The following is a 25944-nucleotide window of genomic DNA, read 5'->3' on the forward strand; positions in this document are numbered from 1 at the left end:
TCAGGTTATTCCGCTCTGTCTCTGGTTGAGGTTCAGTGTCCACTTTCCTGGTCTCCACTCCTATTCTGGCTTATGCTCCCTGCTCTCAGCTCAGGCCAGGCCTGAAAGCGAGGAAGGAGGCACGGGGCGCAAGAGAAAGGGTCCCGGGCGAAGGGACTTGTTGCAGCAGCAACTTCACCCTCTCTCCCTCTCTTCTGCCTTCCCTTTGGGTCTTTGTGTCTCTATATTTCTCTTTATGTCTGACTCTATCTCTCTCAATGTGTCTGCGTGTGTGTGTGTGAATGTCCAACTAGAGGAAGAGTGGGAAGCATATAGGAAGTCGGGAATGTTATAGGGTAAAAGGTAGGGGGAAGTCTTGGCAGTACTAACCCAACCACCAAAGCCCGACCCTGAATCTCTGTCAGTCTATTTAGACGAGCAAATCCGTGGGCTAAGAGTTTGAATTCAACTTTCAGTTCTTTCTTACTACATCCCCCTCCCAGATCCCTCAGCTTTTTTCCTTCTCTGTTCCGCACCTCATCCTTCCAGCCTCCCCCTCCCTCCCCCCCACCCCCGCCCATTGTTGTTCTCCAGAACTGACCAAGAGGCTTTGGATGGGAAGCTAAAGCCAGCCTTGTTCAGAGAATCAGTGGACTGCATCGTGCTCTCCAGCAAGGACCCACGTACCCCATATTTGTATCTTTAAGAGGAAAAGAGTCTATCTCTTCCACACACAACGAGGGAAGCTTGGGTATTGAAGAAGAAATTATTAGATTGGTTATCGGGGATTTGAACGTTGTCACAGCTGAAGTGACCGTCCCCAAGAACCACTACTAGAGTGATTCCGCGAGTTCCTGTTGGACTCCAGCGATGAATTATCCCATCAGCACACGGGTGCCAGTGTACTGTTTACATACATGAATCAGCCAGGAAGACTGTACTTTTTGTCTTCTTAGAGGGGAAAAAATTATATATTTTCACTTTCTGATTCGCTTTGCTACAAAGCCTCCATATGTAGAAGTCGGAGCGCTCCTGATTCGAATGTGTGGATGGAAAGTGTAGCTGTGGAAGGTGTAAACGAGATTGTATAATTGCGGGAGGTGTAGATATGTGCGTGGGAGGGGACATGCTAGACTCATTAGGTTTATGGGTTGGGTACGTGGATGTGGGAGGCATAGGTAGAGGGATACAGATGTGAGCAGTGTAGACGCGGGTGTTGTAGGTGGAGAGATTTAGCTGTAAGAAATGTAGATAGAGTGTGTAAAGTGGTGGAAATGTGTAGATGAGGATGTGTAGAGAGATGCCTTCCTAGATGCAAGGGGTTTGTAAGAGTAGTAATGAACATGAACAATAAAGCATAAACCATTGAGACCAGTTGTTTGAGGAACGACCGCAACGGACACACCCACATGAGTGTTGTCCCCTTCAAAGGATTCTCCTTGGAGGGCTGCACCGATCTTAGCCTGCCTCCCAACGTGTTCAGACTCCTCTCAGGAAGCTGCTCCCAAGCAGGTTTATCAGTTCCCCCCCAATTTTTTCCTTTAACTTAACAGTCACACCTCGGACCTACACTCACAGGACCTAGAAAATGAGGAGGCTCGGGGAAAATTGGCGGCCAAGATGATATAAGTAAAGAGTGCGTGTAAGTGTGTGAGACTGAGCAGAAGGAGCTTAGCACCAAACAAAGCATTAGCACAGGCACAATTGGTACAGACATTCGAAATAAGCTTAATAAAAGTACCACTGTATAAATGTTCCCTACTGTGTTGTTGTTGTTGTGTTCACTCTCACAGGGGCATCCACATATAACATCCTGGTCACACTCACGTAAATAAACACAGAGACTCAGACTTTGTCATATACACAGAGCACAACCAGGGACACAAATACATGAAATAAGGTTAGAGAGAAACACACTTACGTGCATATCACACACAAATCACACACATTTACACCCGGACACATTTATCGCTCTATACAATGCTGACATTATATTTATAAGGTTCAGCCGAATTCCCCTGCTGTGCCAAGGGCAGCATAAACTGTGGTGAGGTCTGATGTCAGCCGAAAGTGCACCACGGAAAGGAAAGAAAAGAAAGGGAAAGGAAAGGAAAGGAAAGGAAAGGAAAGGAAAGGAAAGGAAAGGAAAGGAAAGGAAAGGAAAGGAAAGGAAAGGAAAGGAAAGGAAAGGAAAGGAAAGGAAAGGAAAGGAAAGGAAAGGAAAGGAAAGGAAAGGAAAGGAAAGGAAAGGAAAGGAAAGGAAAGACAGTCTTTTCTAAAAAGATCTCTTTTTTTTCTCTCTCTCTCTCTGCTCTGTTCCGGCTCTGAATCTCATCTGAGCCTCAGAAAGAATCCACAATCCTCAAAACAAAACAACCCCACAGAGATTTGATGCCCTCGTTGGGGCCTGCAGGTGCCCGGGTCAAAGCCCCCAGGGTTGTATTGTGGTGTGTGACCAAGGTTTGCTTAGAAGGATAAAACAAAACAAAACAAAACAAAACCTCCAGTGAGCTTCAGCCAGAGCTAACTTGAGCAATTCATCCATACGATGAACTTGGTCTTCATTTAAAAAGCTGATTCGGAGCAAAGGGGAAATCCGAGTCCTCACCTCTAGCTCAGTGTTTGTTTCCACAATTACTCCAGTTATCCGGATAATTAATGATTTCATTTGGTCTGTTTAGACGGCCCATAGCCCAGGCTGTTGGAGATTAAGAACTTGAGGAGTAGCTGTGGAATCTGGGCGTCTGGGATGAGATACTTACGGCTCTACCGGTTCTTATTCCCGATCTTGACAGTGACCCAGTCCTTGTCTCTGCCACGTCTATTACTCTTTCTCTCTCCCCGTCATTTGCTTGTTCTAGATCTCGCCATAATTCTCCCCCACCTCCACCCCAGTTTCTGTCCTTGACCTTCACTCTGTTTTCCTTTGCCTACAATCTCTGTCTCTTTTTGTGCCTTTGTCTTTCCCTTTGCTTTACCAATCCCTGGACTAGTCCACGGCCCTGTTCTAGACATAAACCTCCATTCCCAAGTATTGCATTTTCGCACCCACTTTGTAATCAAGGCCGCAGGGTCCTCCACACACTTCCGGATACTGCGACAGGACTCGCCTAATCCGGGATTTGTGATCTTCTCAGGTTTCGGATATTGAATCAGTAACGAAATATCGCAGGGGGCGTGGAAATGCTGGTCGGTTCCCTTGTTCCTAGGGACTGAGCATTCTTTTGGGTATGCACTAATCGAGATAAGCTCGCCCCAATCTCCGGACTCACTTTGAACTGTGAGAGATGGCGGATGGGACCAGGCCAAAGCGCGAGGGAGAGTTTTCGCAGGGGTACTCGGGGCCAAACCCCTGGATTCAGAGAGCTCAAGACTGAGGAACTGGTTCCTATTAGGAAAGGAAGAACGGGAAAAAGAGACTGGAAATTTTCGGTCAAGTATGGAGTGTCCTACCTCAGAAGAATCACTGGGAGGATTGCCCTAAGTGTAATTTTTTTTACACTTTCTCTGAACCAGAGAATGTGTCTTGACAGTCCACTGGCCCAAAAGATGTAGAACTTATTGTAACAGTTCAAAAATGCCAATTACTGAGGTCTGGGGAACGACCCACCGCCCTCCCAGGTGTGGAGAATTAGTGCACGATGATTATGTCCAGGTCTGAATTCGGCTCAGTTAGTGTGTATATATGGAGAGTGGAAGAGAAAAGAGGTTCTGTAGATCTAGTCATGTATCTATGTGGACGTATACTTTTGCATGTGGTCTTATGCCCTTGTGCACGTGTAAGGGGCGGGGAGGCTGTTTCTAAGTGAGCTGTTTGTAAGTGTGCTGTATTAAGAGTGATTTGGAAGTAAACAAATTTTTTAAAAAGCTTTTGTGTGTTAACAGTTGTGTGCGTGTTTCTGATTATTTGTGTGTGTTCGAGGAGCATTGTTTATGTAGATTTGAGTGAGGGTTCCGCATGTTTCTGTGTTTGGGGGAAGGTTGTGAATTTTTGTATATGCCTAATGGGTAGGGATGAGAGGGGAACAGAAACTGATCTGGACTTCTTGAGAATTGTCTAGACAGGATAAAATCCGGTTTATAAAAAGACCCAAACTTCGAGGTCCTCCAGTTTGTCCGACCCTAAAGCCTTACACTAGGACAACGTGGGAGCACTTTCCCTGGAGTATACACCCTTGTGGGTGGGGCAAAGAAATGCATTCATCTCCTACCTCTGGGTTAATAGAGGAAAAGATTGAGAGTTGACAAAGGAGGCGCCAGAATCCGGGAGAGCGAGGCTGAGTAGCTGGGAAGTGGGAAACCAGGTACCAGGAGAGAAAGGAAAGGACTGATTTCCTTTGGTATGAGAGAAAATGCCCGCGGTGAACCACAGAGGAGAGAAGGAGAAAAGCACATAGCTGCCCCAACCAGTCCAGGGAAGGGAGCAGAGAGAAGCCCCAAGGCATATGGGTCTTAAAAGAGTAGACCGGTCAGGCATCAGAGCTGGCTTGCTACCCCGAAGTCTCTCAATCTAGAATCAATCTAGAGCCACCTCAGGGACGAGAAGCGGAAGCCCGGGGTTGCTCCCGAGAACCCCCGAAAAGAGATCTAAAAAACCCAACAACCGAAGGCTGAGGTCGAAAATAGAGAGCGCAGAGGCTAATCGCTTTCTCCTTTCCTACCCCGTAGCGAACCCCCGAATTAGAAGAATGGGGTCGGAGAAGAAATAGAGCACTGGGAGCGCTGAGGAGCCCCTGCGGTAGATTGTATAGGAGACTCTTTTAGGGGTGATAAAGCGTTGTCTTCCAGATGGGTCAGGTACCAAAGTATGATTCAGCTACCCCGAGATCCCCGACCCCAAGCATATTCTTGGGAGTCAAGATTACTGCCCAGTCTGCTTCCTGCCCAACCATAGCTTGTAGGGACCCCAGGACAGGGAAGGGGAATTGGATTCAGGTCGATTAAGCTTATCCAGTTCCTGTGGGGGGGGGGGGAGAAGTCAGTTGGGGGAGGGGGTGTACAAGGATAGCGGCAGAAGATTGTAATAACTACTAACATCCCATCGATACTGCAGCCGAGTAGCGAAAAAAGTATAGTAGGAACCTGGTAGGGTTTCAACAAAAGTGGGTAGTATCCACACACTTCATTTTCTGTTCCTCATATTCCCCCAAGCAGCTCCAGCAGGAACTGGAGATGCCCCAGGGTCTACCTATGCATCATGTTGGAATGTCCAATGACAAAAATTGAGGGGGTCAGGCAGAGACTTTTCTCCCTTCCCTTGGCCTATTTTGTCCAAAAGGGGGAAGGATAGGTCTGCCTTCAATCTCAGGCCTAAACTATCAGTACACACAGGAACACACACCCCCCTCGATTTTTCGGGGTAGAAAATGGAAACTCAGAGAAAGTCGAAGAATAGGGAATAAGGGACTCAATAAAATACAGCCACACACAGGCCTCTTTTCTCACTTTCATCTTTGCTGTCTGCCTCCTCCCTCACTTTCTCCACGTTTTCACTCAGTTACTACGATTAAAGATTTAGAGATAACAAGGACTTTAGAGTCCACCAGTCCGGTCCTCTCCTGTTACAAATAGAAAACTGAGGCCCATACAGAGAAAGTGCCTTACCCAAGGTCCCATTGGTATAGAACAATATACTCATGAGTAATGATTCAAACCCAGGTCCTCTGACTCCAGATTCAGGCCTTTATGATGTACTTTTCAACTCCTAATTTTCAACTACATGATCCCCTCTCTATGCCCTCAATACATTATACAAATAAGAAAAATGATTTTGGACTTTTAAAAATATCTCCTTGGTTTCCCTACTTATCGGCTAACTAAAGTGCCAAGTGATTCGGTTGCGTGAGCTAATGTGAGGATGAGCACAGCACACAATAAGCATTTAATAAATGATCATTGACTTGACTGGTTGAAGGCGAAGATGTGTGTTTGTGCATAGCCATGGAAGTTAACTTGTGAATAAATGTGTTTATGAGTGTTGAGGGTTTGAAATGTGAGTATGAGCGAGTGGAAGTGTGTGGATGTTTGCGTTTGTTCGGATGGCGGGTCGAACGTGAATTCTCTCAAGTGTGCATGTGCGTTTGTTGGGTCTGGGTTGCTGCTTGAATCTCTCTAGTTCCTTCTACTCACTTTCCCTCATCTCCCTATCCTGGAAGTTAAAATTCTCTTTCCATCCCCACATTCCACTGACCTCTCTCTAGGACCTCACACTTAAAATAAGCCTAGATTGGGCAGAATCCCCCTTCATTTTGGGACTTCTTTCTGAGTTTGGACTCAAGACCAGGAGTGGCAAACACGTTGGACCCACGAAAAATGCTAGGCTATGGGGGAGAGAGAAAGGACCAAGTGATAGGTAGCCAAATTCCCCTATTAATTTGTATGCAAACATAGATGCCTCAACAGAACAATATTTCGGGTCTGCTTACACAATTATAAGTACACACTTTTAACGAAGGAGAGACACTGAAAGGGTGCTCCTGACTCTCCCATTCTGAGTCTTCCGCTGTCCCATTCCTTCTGGACGGGGGAAATCCTCACTCAGCTCTCTGGAGGCTAGTCTTCCAAGCCACGTCACCCCCTACCCCCCAAGAGGCAGTGTAGGGGAAAGGAATTGGGCCACCTACCGCAGGGTTCCGGATCCGGACGATTTTATTCATATTTTCCACATAAATTACACAAGCACTTTATAAAATGGTTACAGGGAAAACACCTTATAAGTGCATAACTTAAACCCCTCCCCCCCCAAAAGACGGATGCAAAGCTAGCCTCCCCAAACAGGCTCCATGTATGACTGTCCTTTACAATCTGTATGCAAGACTGATTGTTCGAGATTGTTCGAAGGACACTGTGTTCGAGGGAACTGTTGAGGGACACTCTGTGTAGGACTGTGTATTGGGGAGGGGAGAGGCGTAGAATTGTGCTTGCCTGCTACTGTGTGTGCGGAATCGTATGAGTGACTGTGAGTGACGAAGGAAACAGGAATTGTGGGCATTATTGAGTGTCACTGTGATCTGCGTAAAGCTGTGTGGCCGCTGCCACTGCGATCGTTGTGTGCTCCTATCAGTGATACTGTGGGCACCCAACTGCATTATGAAACTTCATGACTGAGTGTGACTGTTCGGCTCCTGTGTTCGGCGTGGTTGTCCACGACAGACTGGGAAAGTGTCTCTGGGTTTCAGTAGGGCAGAATCGACAGGGGATCGATCGGCTCCTTGGGGGACCTTTGGAACGCTCTCGGTCCTAGAAGCTCTAATTTTCTCCTCTCCTTCTCCACTTCCTCAGCCTCCCTCTAAATCCCCAAATTTTAAAATAAAATAAAATAAACGGAAATTGAGCAGAATCCGAAAAGTTGCAGCAGAAACGAGGGTCAGGGAGGGTAAGTTGCCCAGGACTCGAGGCTCCAGTTGGGTCCCCAGGCCCCTTCTGACCGAAGTCCCTACTCTATTTCCAATTTCTTCTTTTCTACTGAAAATAATTTCGGGAGTGGGATGGGGTTGCTCACCCGGACTGGACGACACTGGTGGCGGACCTCGGAGAGCAGAGGCAGGGAGGGGGCTGGCTTTCTACGAGTTTCACTTTGTGTCCAGTTACTGAGTGGGGAGCGGCAGGGAGAACTGGCTCGTGGTCCGTGAAAGGGGTTGGGGCAGGGGGAAGGGTCCTCACTCTTTCCTTTGTGCAAAGCCCTCGGGAATTTCCCCCACCCCTTTCCAGGCACAGCCCCCGACCTCGGGCAGTCTCCCGAGGCTGGGTGCGGGGTGCAGGGCAGGGGCTCAGGGTGGGAAGGTAGCTCCTCTCGCTCGAAACCCCAAAGTCTGGACTCCCACTTCTCTTGCGGGGGTCCTGGAGGGGCTTAGGATATAAGAGGAGGGTGGGAAGGGGACAGCGAAACCTAGCGGGGTGGGCCCCGACTGGAGGGAGGGTCACTCGCAGGCAGAGGCCACTGACGTGACGCTGGTGATCTTAGCCGTGTCGTCGGACCAGGGCTGCAGGTTCTGCAGGGCGAAGAGTGATGAATTGTGCACGCAGAGCGGGTCAGCCTGCAGTGGCTGAGCCAAGCTCTTCTGGAAGGCCTCCTGCTGCAGCTGCATGAGGATGCGGTTAGCCTGCTGCCTCTCTGCCTCCCGCTCCTCCGCGGTCTGCCGCCTGTACGGGGACAAGCCGCTTCAGAGCCAGCCATTGCCCGTGACCCAGGGTGGCCTCGTTCCCCTCAGCCCTCCTCTCCCCAGTACCTGGAGGCAGGGAAACTGCAACTCCCGAGATCACCAGTTTCCTGACTCTAGAAAAGGGATACCTAGGGAACCCTCCCCGCAGTCCCAAGGGTGTCTCAGTTCCCCTCCCCACCCCGACACTGAGGTACTAAGAAGGAAGCCTGGGGAAGCGGTGGAAGAACAACACCCTTGCTTTTCCCAGCTCCTTTCTAGCCTCAGCTCCAGGCCAAACACCAGCCTAAGTGCGGGGTCTCGGGTTATTTTTTGAAAATTCTTCCGAAATTATGTGCGTGCGTTGAGGGGTGCGGAGAGTTGATGCGCAGAAAAGAAGTTTGGTCCCCCAGTAGGAGGCCCACCGCCACCTTTCTCTCAGACTAGGCAGTCTAGGACAGAAACTAGCAATTACCCCAGGGGCCCCTGCACTCTGATTCCCCCGGCTGCCCTGGCTACATAGAAGAAAATCTCGAGAGAGCCTCGTCCTCTTAATAGCCGGGACACGGGGCTTCCTTGAAAACCCACCGAGCAAAGCTCCTTGAGTCTTTACCCTCATTTGTTTGGAAGCTCCTGGGGACAAGGACAGAGCGGACAGGTGGCTCCACAAAGCCTCATAGACACAGACGCATTTAGCTCGGGGCGGGGGGGGGGTAGCTGAGGAGGGAGAACGGAGTGAACGTCTCAGAGCTGCAGACTCAGAAACAACAGGCTTCCAATGAGCCAGCCTGGAGTTGCAAACTTGCTTTCTTCCTTCTACCGCCCCCCACCCCCCCCGACCAATTCCCGCTTCTAAAGCAAGTCTCGGGCCGGGGAGAAAAGGAGGGATTGTGTCCCAATCACTTGAGCTTCCAACTCTGGGTCTCAGAGTTCCCTGACTCCTTGAGCCGAGCCGGTTCCTCCCTTAGTCCTGTGCCGAGCTCCCAGTAAGCCCCGTCCGGTTTCCACGAAGCCAGTAAGAGGAGGCGATGACTCACATATTCCATCTAATGCAACCTCCCTCCACCCCCACCCCGCCTGTAAACTGAGATCAAACGTCTGTCTCTAAGGTGAACGGATCTAATGTGAGTCCCCGGAGCCTCCAGGAGCAATTTGTAGCAGATCGATTTAAAAAGCAGAAAGCAAACGAGGATCCCTCTTGGCCTGCTTTCCTCTTCCTTTCCTTTTGTAATTTTTTTCTCTCCTCTTTTCCTTTCTCTTTCTTTTCTTCCTATCTTCCTTCCTTTCTCCTTTTCTCTTTCCCCCCTCTCTGCATTTCAATCTGTCTAGATATCTTCTTTTGGGTTTTCTTCTTTCCCTCATTTCCTATGTCTCTGGGATCTCCCACCCCCCAATTAAAGGTTTTCGTTCCAAACGGAAAAAATGTTTGGCATCTTTGTTTTTCTTAATTAGGAATAAGATTAATTTAATTCTCTGGGGTTTTTTTCCCTTCCTGGGGATCTGTTTCTCTTTTCCCTTTTTCTCGTGTCTCCTTGTCTAAATTCTCATATTTTTCCTTGTCTCTGTGTCTTATCTCTCTGTCTCTTCCCGTACCCCTTTTCTTTCTTTTCTTTTTTCCCCCCATACCCCTTTCTCCAAATCCTCAGCTGGGCTTTTGTGAGCTTCTGCATTCGGGCTGGTTTATCATTCCCACCCCCCTTCCTAGAAAATGCCTTCCTTGTTCCCTCTCTAATGACTCCTGGAAGCCTCCTCCCCCATCTTCTACTGCCTGGAATGCAAGACTGCGGAAAACTCGACCCCACGGGGACTGCGTGTCTTCTTTGTGGACACGACAGCAGAATCCCTGGCAGATTCAGCTTCTTCATTCAGAAAAAGAGGAAACTGCAATTCCTTCCTCTGCCCAGTCGGCCCGACCGGGCTCGGCGCCTCCCTCTGACTCCATTCACATTAGCTGTAGCTCCCCAGGGGCTCTGAAAGATCGGGCGTGAGAATGTGTGTGTGTGTGTGTGTGTGTGTGTGTGTGTTAGTGAGTGAGTGTAGTGTGGTGTAATGTAGTGTAGTCCAACGTCTGTAGGTTTGTGCGCGTGGGGGGTGGGGGTGGAGAGCCATACAGACTGTGAGATAGAGAGAAACAAAGACACAGAGACAGAGACAAGAAGACAGATTTTGTCATTCTGTGAGGGATCCAGTTCGTGAGAGAAACTGTGCAAGTCTGTACCTGTGTGTGAGGAAGAGTGTGAGAGGGTTTGTGGATGGACAGACTTTGTGAGTACTGGAGAGTTGAAAGTGTTTGTGAGTGTGTGTGACAGAAGGAGACAGAGCAAATGTCTCCCCAGCTCCCTCGATAGCTCTCTCTCTCTCTCTCTCTCTCTCTCTCTCTCTCTCGTTCTCTCTTAGACACATCCATCTGTTCTTAATTGATCATTCCCAACCCCGATTCTGACTGATTGATTTTCCATCTCTAGGGTAGGGCAGCAGAGTCGGTCACTGCCTCAGGAGGGCTGGGGCTCGCTGAAGAAAATGGTCTCTAGTATCCAAACCATCGAGTGAGGCTTTCTCCTTCTAACCTGCTCCCCGCCACCAGCGGAGATTGTTACTGGGACTGGGTTGTTTGGCGGGAGTTTTAGATGATGGGCCTTAGTTGGCTCGGGTAGCTCAGGAGAAGGCATTTCCTTTAGCCACTACACGGGAAAAGTAATCAGGTGGGTACTGGAACAGCTCCACTGTGGAGCTATGGGTACAGACCCCCACGGGAAACTTAGATTTCTTCTTTCTGACCTTCATCCCCTTATCAAATTCAAATACCACCTAGATTATCTGTTCAGTCTCTCGGTAGTTAGCAGAACCTCCTCCTGAAGCCTGGCTACCCTTGCAGCTCCTGGAAGACTCCAGGATGAGCGAGCTTGCCTGGGCTCCCCACCTGAGGGTTGCAGGGCAGTAGAACAAAGTCGCAGTCTTACTTTCCCATTCCAATCCCTGAATCTCTATTTCACTCACACTTCCACCCCACCCCGAGCCCTGGGGAGAGGAGGTTACGGCGGCGTCAGATTGCCACGTGTTAGGTGGATTGATTCTGAGATATTTGCTGCCAGGCTGAACTTCCCAAAGAAGCGTTCTCAGAGGCATTCAAACTCCACGTCACCACCCTCCCTAAAGACACACACAACACACACTTCGGTATACTGAATAGGCCCATACACTGTCATGTTTGGTTCCAAAGTGGACATCATAATGGATGTATACTTCACCCAAATGACCTAACACGGTTTTCCAAGCTCAGGGATACGAAAAAGAGATTGGGGGTGGGTTGGGGGGCAGCGGTGATCGGAAGAGACCGATCATTTGTCTACACAGGATCTTGTCCAGATCAACACAAAGTGGATCATCCCTGGCTGCCGGGGGTAAGTCAGGATGGTTAGGCCTTAGGCTCCCAGTTTTATCAGCAATAACTACCCTGAACCTCAAAACGGCGGCGCACTCACGGCCTTCGCATCTCGGGGTTAGGAGTGGAGGGAGAAAGGGTGGACTGAAAGTTTCTCAGAGACAGATTAGGAGAACTAGCTTTAGCCAACCAGGCCGCTAACCCGCCCTTATGAAGTTCCCAGTTTCCTGCGGACTCACCTCCATTTCGTTCTCCGATTCTGGAACCAGGTTTTGACCTGCGCGTCGGTCATTTTGAGCGCTTTGGCCAGGGCCGCGCGCTCGGCCGACGCCAGGTACTTTTGGCGATGAAAGCGCTTCTCCAGCTCGCAGATCTGAAGGCGTGTGAAGGATGTGCGCGGTTTCTTCTTCTTCGGGGGCGTCCGGTTCTGGTAGGGGTGACCTATACGGCGTGTTACAGTGAAGGGTGAGAGGGCCACTGGAGCGGGAGACAGACAGACGGCAGAAGCAAGCGGCACAGCGTCAGGAGGCGTCCACGGCAAAGGCACACACCGCAGCCGAGCCCTAGTGACCCGGAACTGGGGAGCGAGCAGGCCCGGAGAGCAGGGAGCGGTAGGAAGCTAAGCTCAGGCCTGGCAGCAAAGCTTTCTATCTGGGATTGCCTCATATCTGCCTGGAAATCCTTCTTCAATCCCCTTTGCCACCACTAAGACCTTAGCTCCCTCCTCCGGTCTACAGGTATCCAAGCCCCTAATCTGTGTCAGTTTTCTGTCTCAATGGGAATAGACCAAGGGTCTGGGGAGGATTGGGGAGAGGAGGAAGAGGGGGATGCCTAAGCAGTCCCATCACTCCAATATCTTCCTGAGCTGAACACTCCAGTAGGGTGATTCCCCCTAGCAAATGCCAGTATTTCGTGCTGAGGGAGCCTGTGATCAGATAAGCAGGGCAAAGATTCTATAGGTTGGCACACATAACCATATTCTCGCACAACATATTTACACATGTAAGCACATCCTCACACAGATACAAATATGTGTCAACTCAAACACACCATACACAACCCTGCAAGTCGCACGATTCTCCTACAAGTACACAATTCATTCTCACAACATACACATACTTCATACACACACACACACACACACACACACACACATTTAGACACTCTCATATTCTCTGAGAACAAAATACTTTAAAGGGGGTATTCCTGGAGAAGTTGGCAGGTGGTAGGTATTGCCTACCTTGGCCTAGCTGGGCATGCTCAGGACTTAGGGCTTTATTGGAAAGGGAAGTCTGATGTAGCTTGTATCAACCTCAAATCTGGAGAAGGGAAAAGAAGAACTGATCTAATCCTCGGAGTCTTCAACCCACCTGGGCCCTTTTCTTGGAGACCCAGAGCCTTCCTCTGAAGGCCTTGCTCATGTAAATTCCAGGTTGACTGGGCTCGGATCAGTCTTAGCCTCGATGCCCTCTCCAGAGTCAGGGGCATTGTGCCACTATGCCTTCTCAGGCCTCTAGAACCATAGGCTGAGGTCCCTTCCATGTCCCCTAGAAATAAAACTGGGCCAAACTCTGAAATCCTCTGTCTCCTAATCTGGGCCAGCATCCTAAGGATACTCCTCTCTGTCCTTCTAGGACCTAAAATGCCAATTTCCAGTGACCTCCTTACAACTGTTAGTGGATCTACAGGAGGAATAAATTGGGAGAGGGGGATTAGAGCCTACAGCTCTCAAAGAAGAGTGAGAAACTGACTCTACCTGGTGGAGCTCCCAACTCTACCTATGAGAAGCATCCACTCTTTGGAATTGGGGAGCAGCCGCTCACCCTTCCCCTATGTTATTTGGGGATCAGAGTGCTTGATTTCCTAGAATTACAGGGGGCACTTCTGCCTGAGAGACTAATCCTTTGATCCCCAGCTCCTGCTCCTGCCTAGCCCCAACCGTGTTTTGGAACCTTCATTACAAGCGGGGACTGGTTTCCTCCCCCTCCAGGGCCCCGCAGCATCCGGGCTCTGGCTCAGAATTCAGGTTGGAAAATGAACAGGGGGCTGTGAGTGTGTGTGTGTGTTGGGGGGAGGTTAGGCCAGGGGCCCTGGGGAGGGGAGCAGCACTGGGAAGATATAAGAGGAAAGAAGAGAGGAAGGGAGGGGAAAGAAATGAGCCTGTGTAATCGTCCCGGGAGTCGCACACAGGGCTGCTGGATCGATGGCCCGGTCAGGGTCGGTGCATTATTCATTGAGTAGGGGGTCGGGGAGGAGTGGAGGCAAACCCGGACTGAGACCAAAAATAAAACAAGGCCGGGGGGGGGGGGAAGCACGTATAACCGAAACAGACAGAATACAAACCTTGTCTGCCCCTCCCCCAGTTTTTTGGCCAGGGGACTTCCCAGAGCTGTTTACCCCCACCCCACATATATCTCAAGTCCTCCAGCTCGGGTGGGTTCTGCTCTGAGTCAGCGTAGGAGTAAGCTCGGAGCTCCGCTCATCTAGGGTTCGTTTCAATTCGTTGTTTTGTTCTAAGGTTAGTGTAAAGGTCTACATTTGTCCACCTTTTGCCCTGAGACAGCGGGAGAGGGCAGGAGAACAAATCCACAGAGTACAAAGTGCTCCTTTTCCAGTGTTTCCCACACCACCCTGTCCCCTACCCAGGCCCGTAGATTCTACTCGTTCCCTCTCCGCACAGAGAAAAATGATCCCACAGACCTAGACCCTCGTGCTCCCCGCTTCTCGATCCCCCGGCTGGGGCCGAGCAAGCCAGGAACCAGAGGAGGAGAGGCGGAGCAGGACTAGGGTTAGGGGGTGCAGAGATCGAAGAGAGGAAGAGGCAGCGGCTAGGGAAGGGGCTGGCCGGGCTGGGCCGAGGCTGGAAGCAATGAAAGCGGAAAGGAAATCACGGGCCGGGCCGGGGGAGAGAAGCTGACCCGGGATGGATCTGGAGGCGCAGAGAGGAGCAGGAACCCGAACAGAGGGTGGGGGAGAGAGGCAGAGGCGGACACGAGTCCGGGCTCACCTGTGAACCTGTCCTTTGTGTATCGCCGGTTACTCTCCATCCAGGGGAAAGTGAGTCCTGTGAGGTTGTTGACGCTAGGTACGGCGGGTACGGTGGGCATGCCGGTGGCGAGGGGCTGGTGGTGAGGAACGGCTCCGGCCAGAGGCCTGTGGGCAGGGACTCGAATCACCCCGGCGGAGCTGAGCGCGCCACCGCTCCCGCCGCCCCCGGTGCCCATGGCCATGTTCATGTTGTAGGAGCCCGCCAACGAGGCCATACTGCAGGCACTGCCTCCGCCGCCTCCGTAGCCCCCAGCGCCGCCGCCGCCTGCTCCGGCTCCCGCCCCGGGCCCGGGCCCCGGGCCAGCCCCGCCGCTACCACTGCCGCCGCCAGCTCCCCCATAACTCCCGGTCATGGTATTGTAGGCGCTGCTAACTATGCAGCCGAGCCCGTAGTCTGCGTCCTGCAGGCGCGAGGCAGACACCATGCAGCTGCCCTGGTCCGGGCTGTTGAGGATCTGATCAATGCCGAAACTGATGGGCTCGGCGTGGCCCGGGTGGAGGTGGTGCGGGGCCAGGTGTTCCATGTCCCCCGGCGCGCCCGGGCCCCGGCCCCGCTGGGGGCCCGGCGACACAGGCACCGAAGAGCCGCCGGGGGGGCCGAGCTGCTCCCGGTTGGTGGTGCAGGGCTGGGCTGGGCGGGCCCGGGAGTAGGAGCGGCGCAGCGGGGCGCGGATCGCAGCGTGGCTGCGGAGGCCGGAGCAGCCGGCACCAGCTTCGGGTTTACTCTGGGTGCTCGGGGAGACTTGGAGGCGAAGTGCGGAAGGGTTCGTTGAAGTAGCCGGGGGGAGGGGGGACGCCGCCTGTTCCTCTCCTCCTCCGGATTCTCGCTCGCTGTTGACTCTGGGACATCAATCACTGGGCGAAAAGGCCTGGGTGAGATGTAGCTTCGCATTTTTAGGCCCTGTCTCTCCATTGGCTGGGAGCAGAGAGGAGCGGGATGAATGACAGCGAGGAGGAGAGGGGGAGAGAATGAGGGAGAGGGAGGGAGAGAAAAAGAGAGAGACGGAGGAGAGGGCGGAGGGAGAGACTGAGAGAGCGAGAAATAGAAGAAGAAGGAAAGAAAGGGGAAAGGGGATGGGGGGAGAACCAAAAAGAGGTAAGGCAGTAGAAAGAGAAAGAGGAAAGTCGGAGACTGTAGGAAGTGATCTAGAAAGAGAAACTAATGGGACATAGACACAGAGGAGGAAGCGGTGGTAAAGAGAATAGCCAACCCCGGCCTCACCCTGGCAAACAGGGCCTCTCCTTCACCTCTCCCAGCTCCCAAGTCAGAAACCCTGAGATCCTCGGGCTCTGGACCAGCAGGGTCCCCCAGACGTCAATAGTCTAAGGGAAAGACGGAAGCCGCTTCTATCCAGGGTTGACAACACCTGTCAATTAACCTGGAGATTAAGCTTCAGTTGTTGATGGTTAAAAAGGAGTCTGGTTTTAGCTTCCTAGTGTATGGAGATCTGTCTACTCCGGGTGATTCGAGGAAAACACAGGCAGCGCTCCCTCCAAAATTTATTTATCATTATTTTTAATGCCTTCCCTCACATCCCTAGCTTCAGGAAAGTTGACAGGGTAACGGTTGACAATAATATTTAGTTTTGATAAGACTATCTGGACCCAGAAGTGGGATTGGGAAGAAGCTAGTAAAGGAAGGGCAGTTGATGAGAGATGAACAACGGACTCTTAGGCTGGAGGGACTGCCTATAACCTCTGCCCAAAATATCGAGACACCCCTATCTCAAAATGTTTTTACCGTCATCGTATAACCTTGCTAAAGTCCCCGCCAATCATCGCTTCCTTTGGGTTTACAAGCTCCTCTCAAAATGCAGATGCCTTTGGGTAATAAGAATCATCCACACCTTAGTGCGGATTAGTTTAATGACAGATTCCTAGATTGCTAGGGCTGGAAGGGGCCTTGGAGATCATCAAGTTCAATCCTTCGTTTTATTTAATTTTATTTAAAAATGCATTTATTGATGTCTCCTCTTTATGTGACTGTCATTTTTCACCCTCCTCCAGCTTTAATCCTCCCTTTGTGACAAAGAAAAACAATTAAGCAAATATATGTGTGTGTATATATTAACCATATCTGAAAATGTACTCAGTGCCCTATTAACTCCCTCATTTTACAGATAAAGGAGGTTCATCAAGTAATTTGCCCAAGATTACACAGTTATTTGCAGAGCTAGAACTCAAACCCAGGTCTCCTGACCCTCCCACAGGGTGCTTTCCACTATCCCAAACTGCCAGAGCCTTTCTTTCTAGCAGTAGCTAAGCTTGACTTTCCTGAAAAAGTAGGACTGGATAATTGGTTGGTTATTTGTCTTTTTTTGCGTGTCTATGGACCTTTGATGAGGAGAGGGGAAGGTCTAGGTTATACTAGTGAGAAGTTTAGGCACTATCGACCTAGGCATGGGGGTGGGGGGGGGGAGGTCGTGGGAGAGGTCACCTGGGGAGAGGAGAGCAAAAAGAGAGACGGGAGGAGGCCAAAGACAATCTTTGCCTATTTAGGAATTTTGCCTCTAGTTGCCTGAAACCAAGGGAGAGGGAGGAGCCTCTCTCCTCCACTTCTGTTTATCTCTTCCTTCTCCTTCCTCCCATCTTCATCCTCTGTCTTCCACTGCATTGGCCCACTACTCTACAGACAAGTTTCTGGCCAGTACTATTTACTGACAGCCACTCTGTGGGCTAGCCCGAGTACTCTATCTCTAGGGGAAACTTTTTCATGAGTAAATACTTTCCTGATTTCCAGACAATAAAAGGTATATACTAGAAATGGTCATAGTTTAGAGCCTGCCTGTGACAGTAAAGATGAAAAGGGAGGGTATGTTGTGTATGCTAGTCAGTGGGATAATGGTCTGAGGTCTTCTTTGCCCCACAATTCAACTATTTCTGCCTCTTCTGGTGGGGGGGGAGGTGTTTGCAGGCATCTTTTCTAACATAGATTTGAACTCCTTTGATTCCTTATGTCCTTTTCCAACCTACTTATGTTTCTGTCAATAGCTGGCCACTCTGTGTCTTCAGGTGCTGGTAGGGAAGGGGTCAGAGAGATCTGAACCACACATAAGCCCTCATCATCATGCTGCCCATGCAATTCCCCTTTCTCTAGTTAAGCTTCCTTATTCTGAGCACAGGGTCCATTAGTCATTCCTTCAGAATTTCTCCAATTCCAAAACTACAGAATAGTGGAATCCTCCCCCTCAACTATCTCATGTCTTCTGATGCTGTGTAATAAGGAAATGGCCCTGAATGTCTAACCATAGTAGGCCTTACACACATCTTCTGTCTTTCCTGGAGATAAAGACAATTTTACATTATTTCATGCTTTTAGTTCTTTGAACTACTCTTTTGTCTCACTCTTTACTCCCCAATCATCTCTGGAAAAACTTCATACTATTGTGTATATCCTCCCCCCACCCCCCTAATTAGATTGCAAGCTCCTTGAGGGCAGGGACTGTCTTTCTTTTTATCAACTGAATCCCAGTGCTTAGCAAAGTGCCTGACATAGTAGGCACTTAATAAATATTTACTGAACTATTATATACCTCTAATCTCCTAGGTATGATTTCTCTTCCCTATTGTTTACACAGGCAAGATGCATGATCAGTCCCCTAGCCCCTTTGCCAGTTGAAGAGTTCAATAAACCAAAGATAAGTTTATAAAAGTTGTCAAAGCCTGAGAAAATGGGGATACTTTTTCTACTCTAGCAAGCCTCCAAATGTGTTTGTGTACTTATTATTCTGCAGGCCTTTTCATTTGTAAACACCTACTGTAGTCATTCAGCTTGTGGTACACTAGGACCTTAAGACTTCTTTATCAATCTTATCCTTAGCCCACATTTAATTCTAAAGAACAGCATTCAAGGTCTAGCATTCAGCACAGAGTTTAGAAAACCTTCCCCTTTATCCTTGACAATTTCACCAACTTGGTGAAGTCAATTAAAATTCTGTCAAAGAAAATAAACTGGATCATTCAGTGTTGTTTGGTGATCAAATCTATTAGAAATAATTTGTGGGGGAACCTAGATAGTGCAGTGGATAAAGAACCAGCCCTGAATTCAGGAGGACATGAGTTCAAATCCGGCCTCATACACTTGACACTTACTAACTGTGTGACACAGGGCAAGTTGCTTAACCCTCATTGCCCTGCAAAAAAATTGTTTAAAAATTTAAGAAAGAAGTAATAATTTGTTAGCTATACCAAATAGCTAACCTATTTGGTTGTCCAATAGAGATTCCTCTCTATCATCCAGATGCCTTAGTTTGACACAAGATGTCTGGGGCTAATCATAATTCCCAGGGCTTCATTTTTCAGGTATGCCTCCTTCTTCCTAAATAGAGTACATACAAGCCTGCTCTCTTTTAAGCCTTCATACTGAGAAATAGCCCCTGACAGATGTCTTCAGCAGACACTTTTCCTTCCTCCTCCTCTTCACCCCAGCTACTGGGTATAAACTCCCTTGGAGTGAAGAAGGCTTAGATTGGTCTGGTGAGACCTGATTTCCATAGAGTCCTGTTACTTTTCAGGAGCCATTATTAAGCTAGCACTGCTGGATTCTCAGCATGAAGCAGTGGAAAAGCTCAGAGGATTTTGATTCAGCAGCCCTAGGTTCAAATTGGGGTTCAGTTTTTCTCATCAGTAACAATGAAAAAGTTGGGCTAGATAACTTTCAAGATACATTCTAAATCTGGAGATCTTACAAAAAATTTCTGGAAGGTGTCAGTTGCCATCCATTTCCCATGGTAACCCTTCCTATCCCAGCTTTTCCTCTCCCAACACTGTATAGCATAACTGCCCTTGTCTCCAGAAATAAAGGATAAAGTCCTTGTTCTTTCACCCTAAGGCAGGTCCCTTTTGTCCCATCTGTGTTCCATCCCAAGCTGCCCCCCTTTCATCAGCTACATACATAAACACACATATAAACACACTCTACCCCCACTGTTCTCTTTGGACACCAAATAACGAAGTCTCTAATAAAAGCAGAGCAGCTGGGACCAGAGGGAGAGGGGAGGAAGGGGGGAAGGTCTCAGTAGCAAAGATAGACTCCCCGCCAACTTCCCTACCTCCAGAGACATTGGGTTAGTTGAGTTTGACTATTGGCATAGATGTTTTTGGTATGCCTGTAACTTTATAACGTGTTTATAATGGTGTATATGTTCGAGGGTATAATGAGAGTGTATGTAACAGGGTGAAGTCATGTGTAATAGACTCATGTCACAAGGATATGTGGAATCTCTGTGGGTAAAGGGGAGAAATATATCTATAAGGACATCTGTGTAAAAGGCAGTGTGACATGATCTGATCTTGTGTAAGGGAGGAGTATATCATAGTGGGCTGTATTTAACACTGTGTTTCTATGTGACCATGTAGTGGTATTTTTGCAAGGCAGTTAATAGGGCCTGAGTATTTGTGTTCCCTTTTGCCTATCTTCCCCACTTCTACCTAGACACCAGGCTCTTTGGTAGGCTCTTCAGGGGCATCAGTAGGTGAAGTTTGAAAGCCCCTCAGGCACTGCTGCTGGTTGGTTATTCAGCATTATAATGAAACTGAGCAGAGCAACTCCACTGGGGTGGGCCATTCGCAGGTGAGCAATTTGGCACATTGCCCCATTCTGACCCAGGCCACCTTTTCTGACCCCCAAAGGGAACATGGAAGAACACTGAGCTGAAACTGACCACTTCTGACTAGAGTTGATCTTTTAATCAGTTTCCTAAGGCTTACAAGGTCAAAGGAAGGGTTGAACCCCTAGGGTCTTAGCCTCAGCAAAGATCGGAATGGTTGCTTCTCTTGGGGTTGCAGGAGTCATAGAAGAACATATCCAACCAAAAGCATCCTGAGACCCTGGTGACCCAAACACAACACACAAATATTCATACACAACTTCACTCTTACTCCCAGGTGATGCTGGGTGACGTCCCAAAGGGGACAGATTGATGGGTGGACAGATTTCCTTGGAGCCACTGGAGCCTCAGCTGTTACTGACCTTAGTCCCCTTCCTCCCACCACCCCTGGGTCCTGGGATTTGTTTTGTTTCCCACCTCCCCTTCCCCTTGGCAACAATTCAGCAGGGGAAGGCACCAAGAGGAAGGCAAGAAAATTTAAATAAAGGGGCTTTATGTCTCAATCCGGGTGGGAGGCTCTCTTTAGCTAACTGTTCACTTCCTTAATTCTGAACTCGGATAGGAAAATACTGGCAACAGCCCTGCAGGGCCAACCCAGGGAGTGCCTCCAGAAGAACCGGGAGCCGGGGCCCAGGGCCTGGCCAGAAATGGGCCAAGAACCAATTTCCCTGGCAACTGTTGAGGGTGAGCCTGACTAGGGCACCCGACAAGTCCCCTGAGGTGCTCTCCTAGTCAGTCTCTCACCCCACCCCGCCATTTTGGCATTTTGCATAACCCTGGAGAGCAGTTTCTCCCAACCCTATGATGCGCAGAGATCCCAGCCAAGCGAAGGCAGGAGACATCGGGGAACCAAGGAGGGGTCCTGGGGGCGGGCGAGTAAGAGAACATAATTTACAGCTCCATAGTATGTCGTGCTTAGAAACAAGAACCTACGGAGCTCTGACTTTCTTCACTTGCCCTCGGGAATCATTGCGGTAAAGAGTGAGAAAAGGGAAAGACTCTCTGAGAACAGTTTAAGGGACTCTGACCTGGAGGCGTTTTGCGGGTAGGTGAAGCCAGGACCTGTCTGCGACGGCCGGCTTCGAGCAGAGAACTATCCAGGGAATACGGATTCTCTGCCTCCTTGTACTCCTCCCCTCCACTCAGCAGCAGGGGCTTCTGACTGCGGGGAAAGAAGGCTAGGCCAGGGGACTGAGAGCTAGCCTGGGGTAGCAGACTTTGCCGGCAGAAAGGTCTAAGCAGAGGGACGGAGCTGAAGACTCCGGGCTGAGCTCCACAAGAGCCGCTTTCCTCCTCCCTTTATTCCAATACCAGTTTCCAAAGCCGCATGTAGTGTCTCTAGCTCAGACTAGATTAATAATGTTGCAGAAGGAAGACCTGTCAGTAAGATGGAGACTGTCCCGAAGGGCCCCTAACTGTTGTCCGGGTTATGGGGGAGGCTTTGTTAAGCCCGAATTCGTTTCTCAAAGTTGTTAAAAGAGTTGATCCACGTTCCAAAGGACCAGAACTGTCCTGCCCTTCTCTCATATCTTGTGCCACGACTGCAGGCTTCTGGGGCTGGGGGTAAGAAGGCTCAAACTACGATGCCAAGCACGAAGCATATATCCAGTAGACTGGGAAGTTTAAGTCGCTTCGTGCCTGCTCGGAATAGTGGTGTAACGTGATCAGCCGGGCCTGGGACCAAGGACCTGGGACTGATGACCGAGCGGAGACAAGAGCAGTGTGGGATTATGGGGCAATTGGAAGGAGTGGTCAAGACCCAGGGTCGAGAACTATGTCTTGGGAGCTCCTGGAGGCCCATACTACAGCTGTTGGGTCTGCGGGGGACTTGAGAAGGAAGTCATTTTCCACCGAGTTACAAAGGAAAACCTCCCCCCCCAAAAAGAAAGAAAGAAAGAAAGAAAAAAAGAAAAGTGTTCGTTGCTCTCGTTGTTTTCCTTTCCCCCTGCTCTCCTGACTCTCCCTCCACTTCCCTCCTTTTCTCTTTCACCCTCCTTTTCCCCCCAATCTTTCTTTTTTCCTTTCCTCTCACTGTCTTCTCCCCCTCAGGCTCTCTCCACCAAACATACACTTGGGTCTCCCAGGCGTATACTTCTTGGGCTGCACATAACGAGGCTGTGGAGCCCATACAACATCAGAGCTTGAAGGAACTTTATTGACAAGAAAATCTAGCGAGAGTGAAAGGGAGAGAGAAGGAGAGAGAGGAGAGAGAAGGAAAGAGAGGAGACAGGGAAAGAGAGAGGGGAGAGACAGATGGGGAGGGGGGAAAAGAGGAGGAAGAAGGGCTTAAAGGGAAAACTTGAAGTAAGGGAACAGAAAGGAAGAAAGGGAGGAGAGGTAGAATGGGGGAAGTTCGGAGAGGAAGAGAGGTAAAGAGAGAGGAGAGGGAGCAAGTGAGGGAAGAAGCGAGCTCTTGGCCAGTTCCTAGGACCGCTTCCTTTAAGATGCCGCATTTGGGTTAAGGCTGGAGCCGCAGCGACAACCTCCGCCTCCACCTCCCACTCCGCAGCCGCCGCTCTGGGCCGGTTTGACTGCTCGCAAAGTCTGGTAAGTAATGAGTCGGCCCTGCAGAGCACAGACAGCTGCAATTGATGAGCGCCCAGTGCGCTCTCCTCGCCAGCCTTTTTTTCCGCCCTGCGCCTTATTAGAGTAATTACGGAGCGCGCGGGTGCGCTTAATGAGCCCCACTCACCCGGGTGAGGTGGAAAGGGAGGCGGAGGATGGCGGGAGGTGGGGGTGGGGGGGAGAGGGGAGAGTTAAGAGGCGAGATGGGGAGGGGTGCAGGAGAAAGGGGAGGAAGGAGGGGGAAATACCGCACCAGTACTTCGTCTCCCCCCACCCCTTTCTGTCCCGGGGCGGGCCTGAGGGTAGGCGGGAGTTTCGAGGCAACAGGCCCAGGTGTAGGCCAGGGCCCGAGCTCTGGTGCCTGACTGAGGGGCTTAACTATTGGAGTCTAAAATATCTTTCCACGATTCGTGAGCTCATCGACGTGTTCACTCCCGTCATCAGCGCAGACTGCCACCAATCTACGATTTCTCGTCTTGTGTGATTCCTGTCTCCGTTCTCCTGTAAATCCTCCCCAAGTTCTCTATCCGAGAACCAAAGCTGGCTGGAGGCCAGCCTTTGCTGTCTTTCAGACCTCGTGAATGCCAGTGTAACATTCGGGCACTCACGATCAGATACATACACAGGGACAAAACAACAGACTGTTATATGGTCCTCTTGGGAGCGCGAGGTCTTGAGCACGTCGCCTTTCCCTCCACCATGCTCTGACTGGGGAAAAGGCCCTTCTCCCTCCCTACCACTCACGGCTTCAGGACGTTCCCTGGTTCGAAGTCCATACAACTTCCCAGTACTCAGCATCCATGGGCTGAGTGAAGCAGAGAAATTAGATGAGTATTAGGGTGCTGAGCTTGAGCTTTCTAAAGTCAAAACAATCCCGGTCTTTGCCTGTTTCTGTTTTTCCTCCAGGGTCTTATACCAGAGCCCCAGGAGACAGACTTCGTAGATTCCATTCAATCCCATGGAAAACGAGGAAACAGACTCATCCTGTCTTGGGTGGGAGTCTTGCAGGGTGTGAAGGACCCCTCCAGATCCGTTCCACCCGACCCAAATCTTTTCACATCTGCTAAAACTGGGGTTCAGCAGGCCAAGAGCAGCTGAGCCACTTAGGCTTAGGACTTTGCAACTCTCTGCCTTTTGCTTGGGTCGGAAGATCAGAGCTGGAAAGATCAGACCCGACCTGTCGATTATTTGAATGGCATCAAAATATTTGGGATTTCGGAAAACACGGGATGGTGGCATGGAGAGTGAGTGCATCAGAAGGAAACCTAGTCTTTTTAGCCACAGCAAAGCAGCAGTTGAAGCAATTGGCTAGGTCGTTGAAAGGAAGCTGGAATCTTTTTATTTTGGCTGAGTTAGCTGTTACCCCTTTCTGATAAAGGGGATTCATTTTCTATACCCTGTTTGCAGGTGTGGAGTTGAGGCCCCATTTATGATGTGCCTTGAGCAAGTGTCTGGACACGAAGCATTTCTGTCGCTCGTGCCCATTCCTGCTTACTTGTACACATACAAGCACACACGTACACACTTGTATACATATACTCTTTCATTTATATAGGCACGCACGTACACAAACTCCTCTCCTAATAATCTTCCTGTATCTTTCTTTCTGTATCTATGTGTCTCTCTTCCCCTCCTCCCGGTTCCCCATCCCCCAGGTTTTCCGGACTGGCTCCAGATTTTACATCAAAGATCCTGGGGTCCCAGAAGGACTTGCAGAATGGAACCTCAGGTGCTTGGAGTAGAGAGCCTGACCTAGGAGGGCCGGTGCCAGCCTCCCTGGAACAGCGTGGAGAGGAGTGCGGTTGGCGCTTAGGGGCGCGGGGTTGGGGGTGGGGGGTGAAAGAGGGCGGTTCCGAGAGGGAATCCATATGGATGGGCTCCCGGGATACAAAGAGCAGCTGCCTGCTACCTCCTGGTGTGCGGGCTCCGGGCTAATTGAATTAGGGCAAGCAGAGCAGGCTCCCACCCTGCGCGCCACCAGCCCCCCCGCCCTCCCTCCCGGTCTCCCTCCCCTCCAGAGTCCAGGAGCTGAATGAGCAAGGCAGCAGCCGCCTGAGTCCTCTGCCCGCGGCAGCGCCCGGAGCTCTGCGGGGCGCCCTCCCCCTCCCAGCGCTCCCTCCGGATCGGGCCCTTTGTCCCACTGGCGGCTGGCCGAGTTAGGAACCCAGCTATCCCCAACTGGACAGCGACTCCGTGATTAATGGGGCAGCCAAGAAGCTGGCACGAGGAGGGGCCTGTGCAACCCCCTCCTCCCTCCTCCGCCCTCAGCTGCTAGGGCTGTCAAGGGCCCTAGACCCTCCTCTGCCCAATACTGGGCCTGAAAGGACTAGGCAGTCGGTTATCGAGTTGTTGCTTAAATCACTGTGTTGGGGTGCTGTGCTCAAGTGTGTGTCAGTCGGGATTTGTGTATATATGTGTATGTGTGATTAAGGGTCTGTCTGGCAAGGTGTGTGTGTTTGACTGTTTGAATACTGTGTCTCGACTTTAGGGAGCATTGGCTCTCAGAAAGTGTTTAACTTTGCACTTTTTATGCAGACCCAGGGAGTCATCTGTGTCCGAGGAAGTTCTGCGAGCTCAAGGTTTGGGGTATGGACAGCTCCCCAACCGCACAGAGTGCCCATCAGCCAGAAAAGTTGGGCGGCTGGAGCCTCAGAGAGTCAGCAAGGGTCCCGTGGGAGTCTCTAAGAAGAGATCTCTGTCTCTACTCCAAAAATGACGCTCGATCCCACATTCCTGGAGGGGTAGCCAGAGGAAGTGGTAATACCAGCCCAACTGAAAGAGGTCAGGACAAGAGTTCTCCCAACTCAAAGATTTGTATCCAAATTGGAATTGATTAGCTACTGTGTGCGTTCTCTCTCTCTCTCTCTCTCTCTCTCTCTCTCTCTCTCTCTCTCTCTCTCTCCTCCTCCTCCTCCTCCTCCTCCTCCTCCTCCTCCTCCTCCTCCTTCTCTCTCTCACCCTTCATGACACACTTAGCATTCTTGTCCACCCCCCAAACCAACAACTCAGTCAGAAGGACAGGAAAATCTGCAGCAAATTTGCTGAGGTTTGAGAATCACTTTAGGGGGCAGGAATCAGAGGCAGAGAGGTGAATGGTAAACAGTCCCAAGCCATTGAAACAGCCAGTGCAAATTAAGCATTATGGACTTGGGGCAATGATTTTTGCTTGTAGAGTAAATGAACAGAGTCGGGGAGATACTGGTTCCCCACAATTCCCATTTAT

At 50.3% G+C, this 25944-nt stretch overlaps 1 protein-coding gene across 1 annotated transcript; it reads right to left on the reverse strand.

Moving 5' to 3' along the window:
- Positions 1 to 7898: 7898 nt before the first annotated feature.
- Positions 7899 to 15071, reverse strand: TLX1 (T cell leukemia homeobox 1). The gene is made up of 3 exons (XM_043988976.1): positions 14507 to 15071; positions 11739 to 11940; positions 7899 to 8121 (listed from the first exon to the last, which is right to left on the reverse strand). The coding sequence occupies exons 1-3, from the start codon at positions 15069 to 15071 to the stop codon at positions 7899 to 7901; spliced, it is 990 nt and encodes a 329-aa protein (XP_043844911.1).
- Positions 15072 to 25944: the final 10873 nt, after the last annotated feature.

Source organism: Dromiciops gliroides, chromosome 2 (assembly GCF_019393635.1).
Source record: "Dromiciops gliroides isolate mDroGli1 chromosome 2, mDroGli1.pri, whole genome shotgun sequence".
NCBI classification, from domain to species: Eukaryota; Metazoa; Chordata; class Mammalia; order Microbiotheria; family Microbiotheriidae; genus Dromiciops; species Dromiciops gliroides.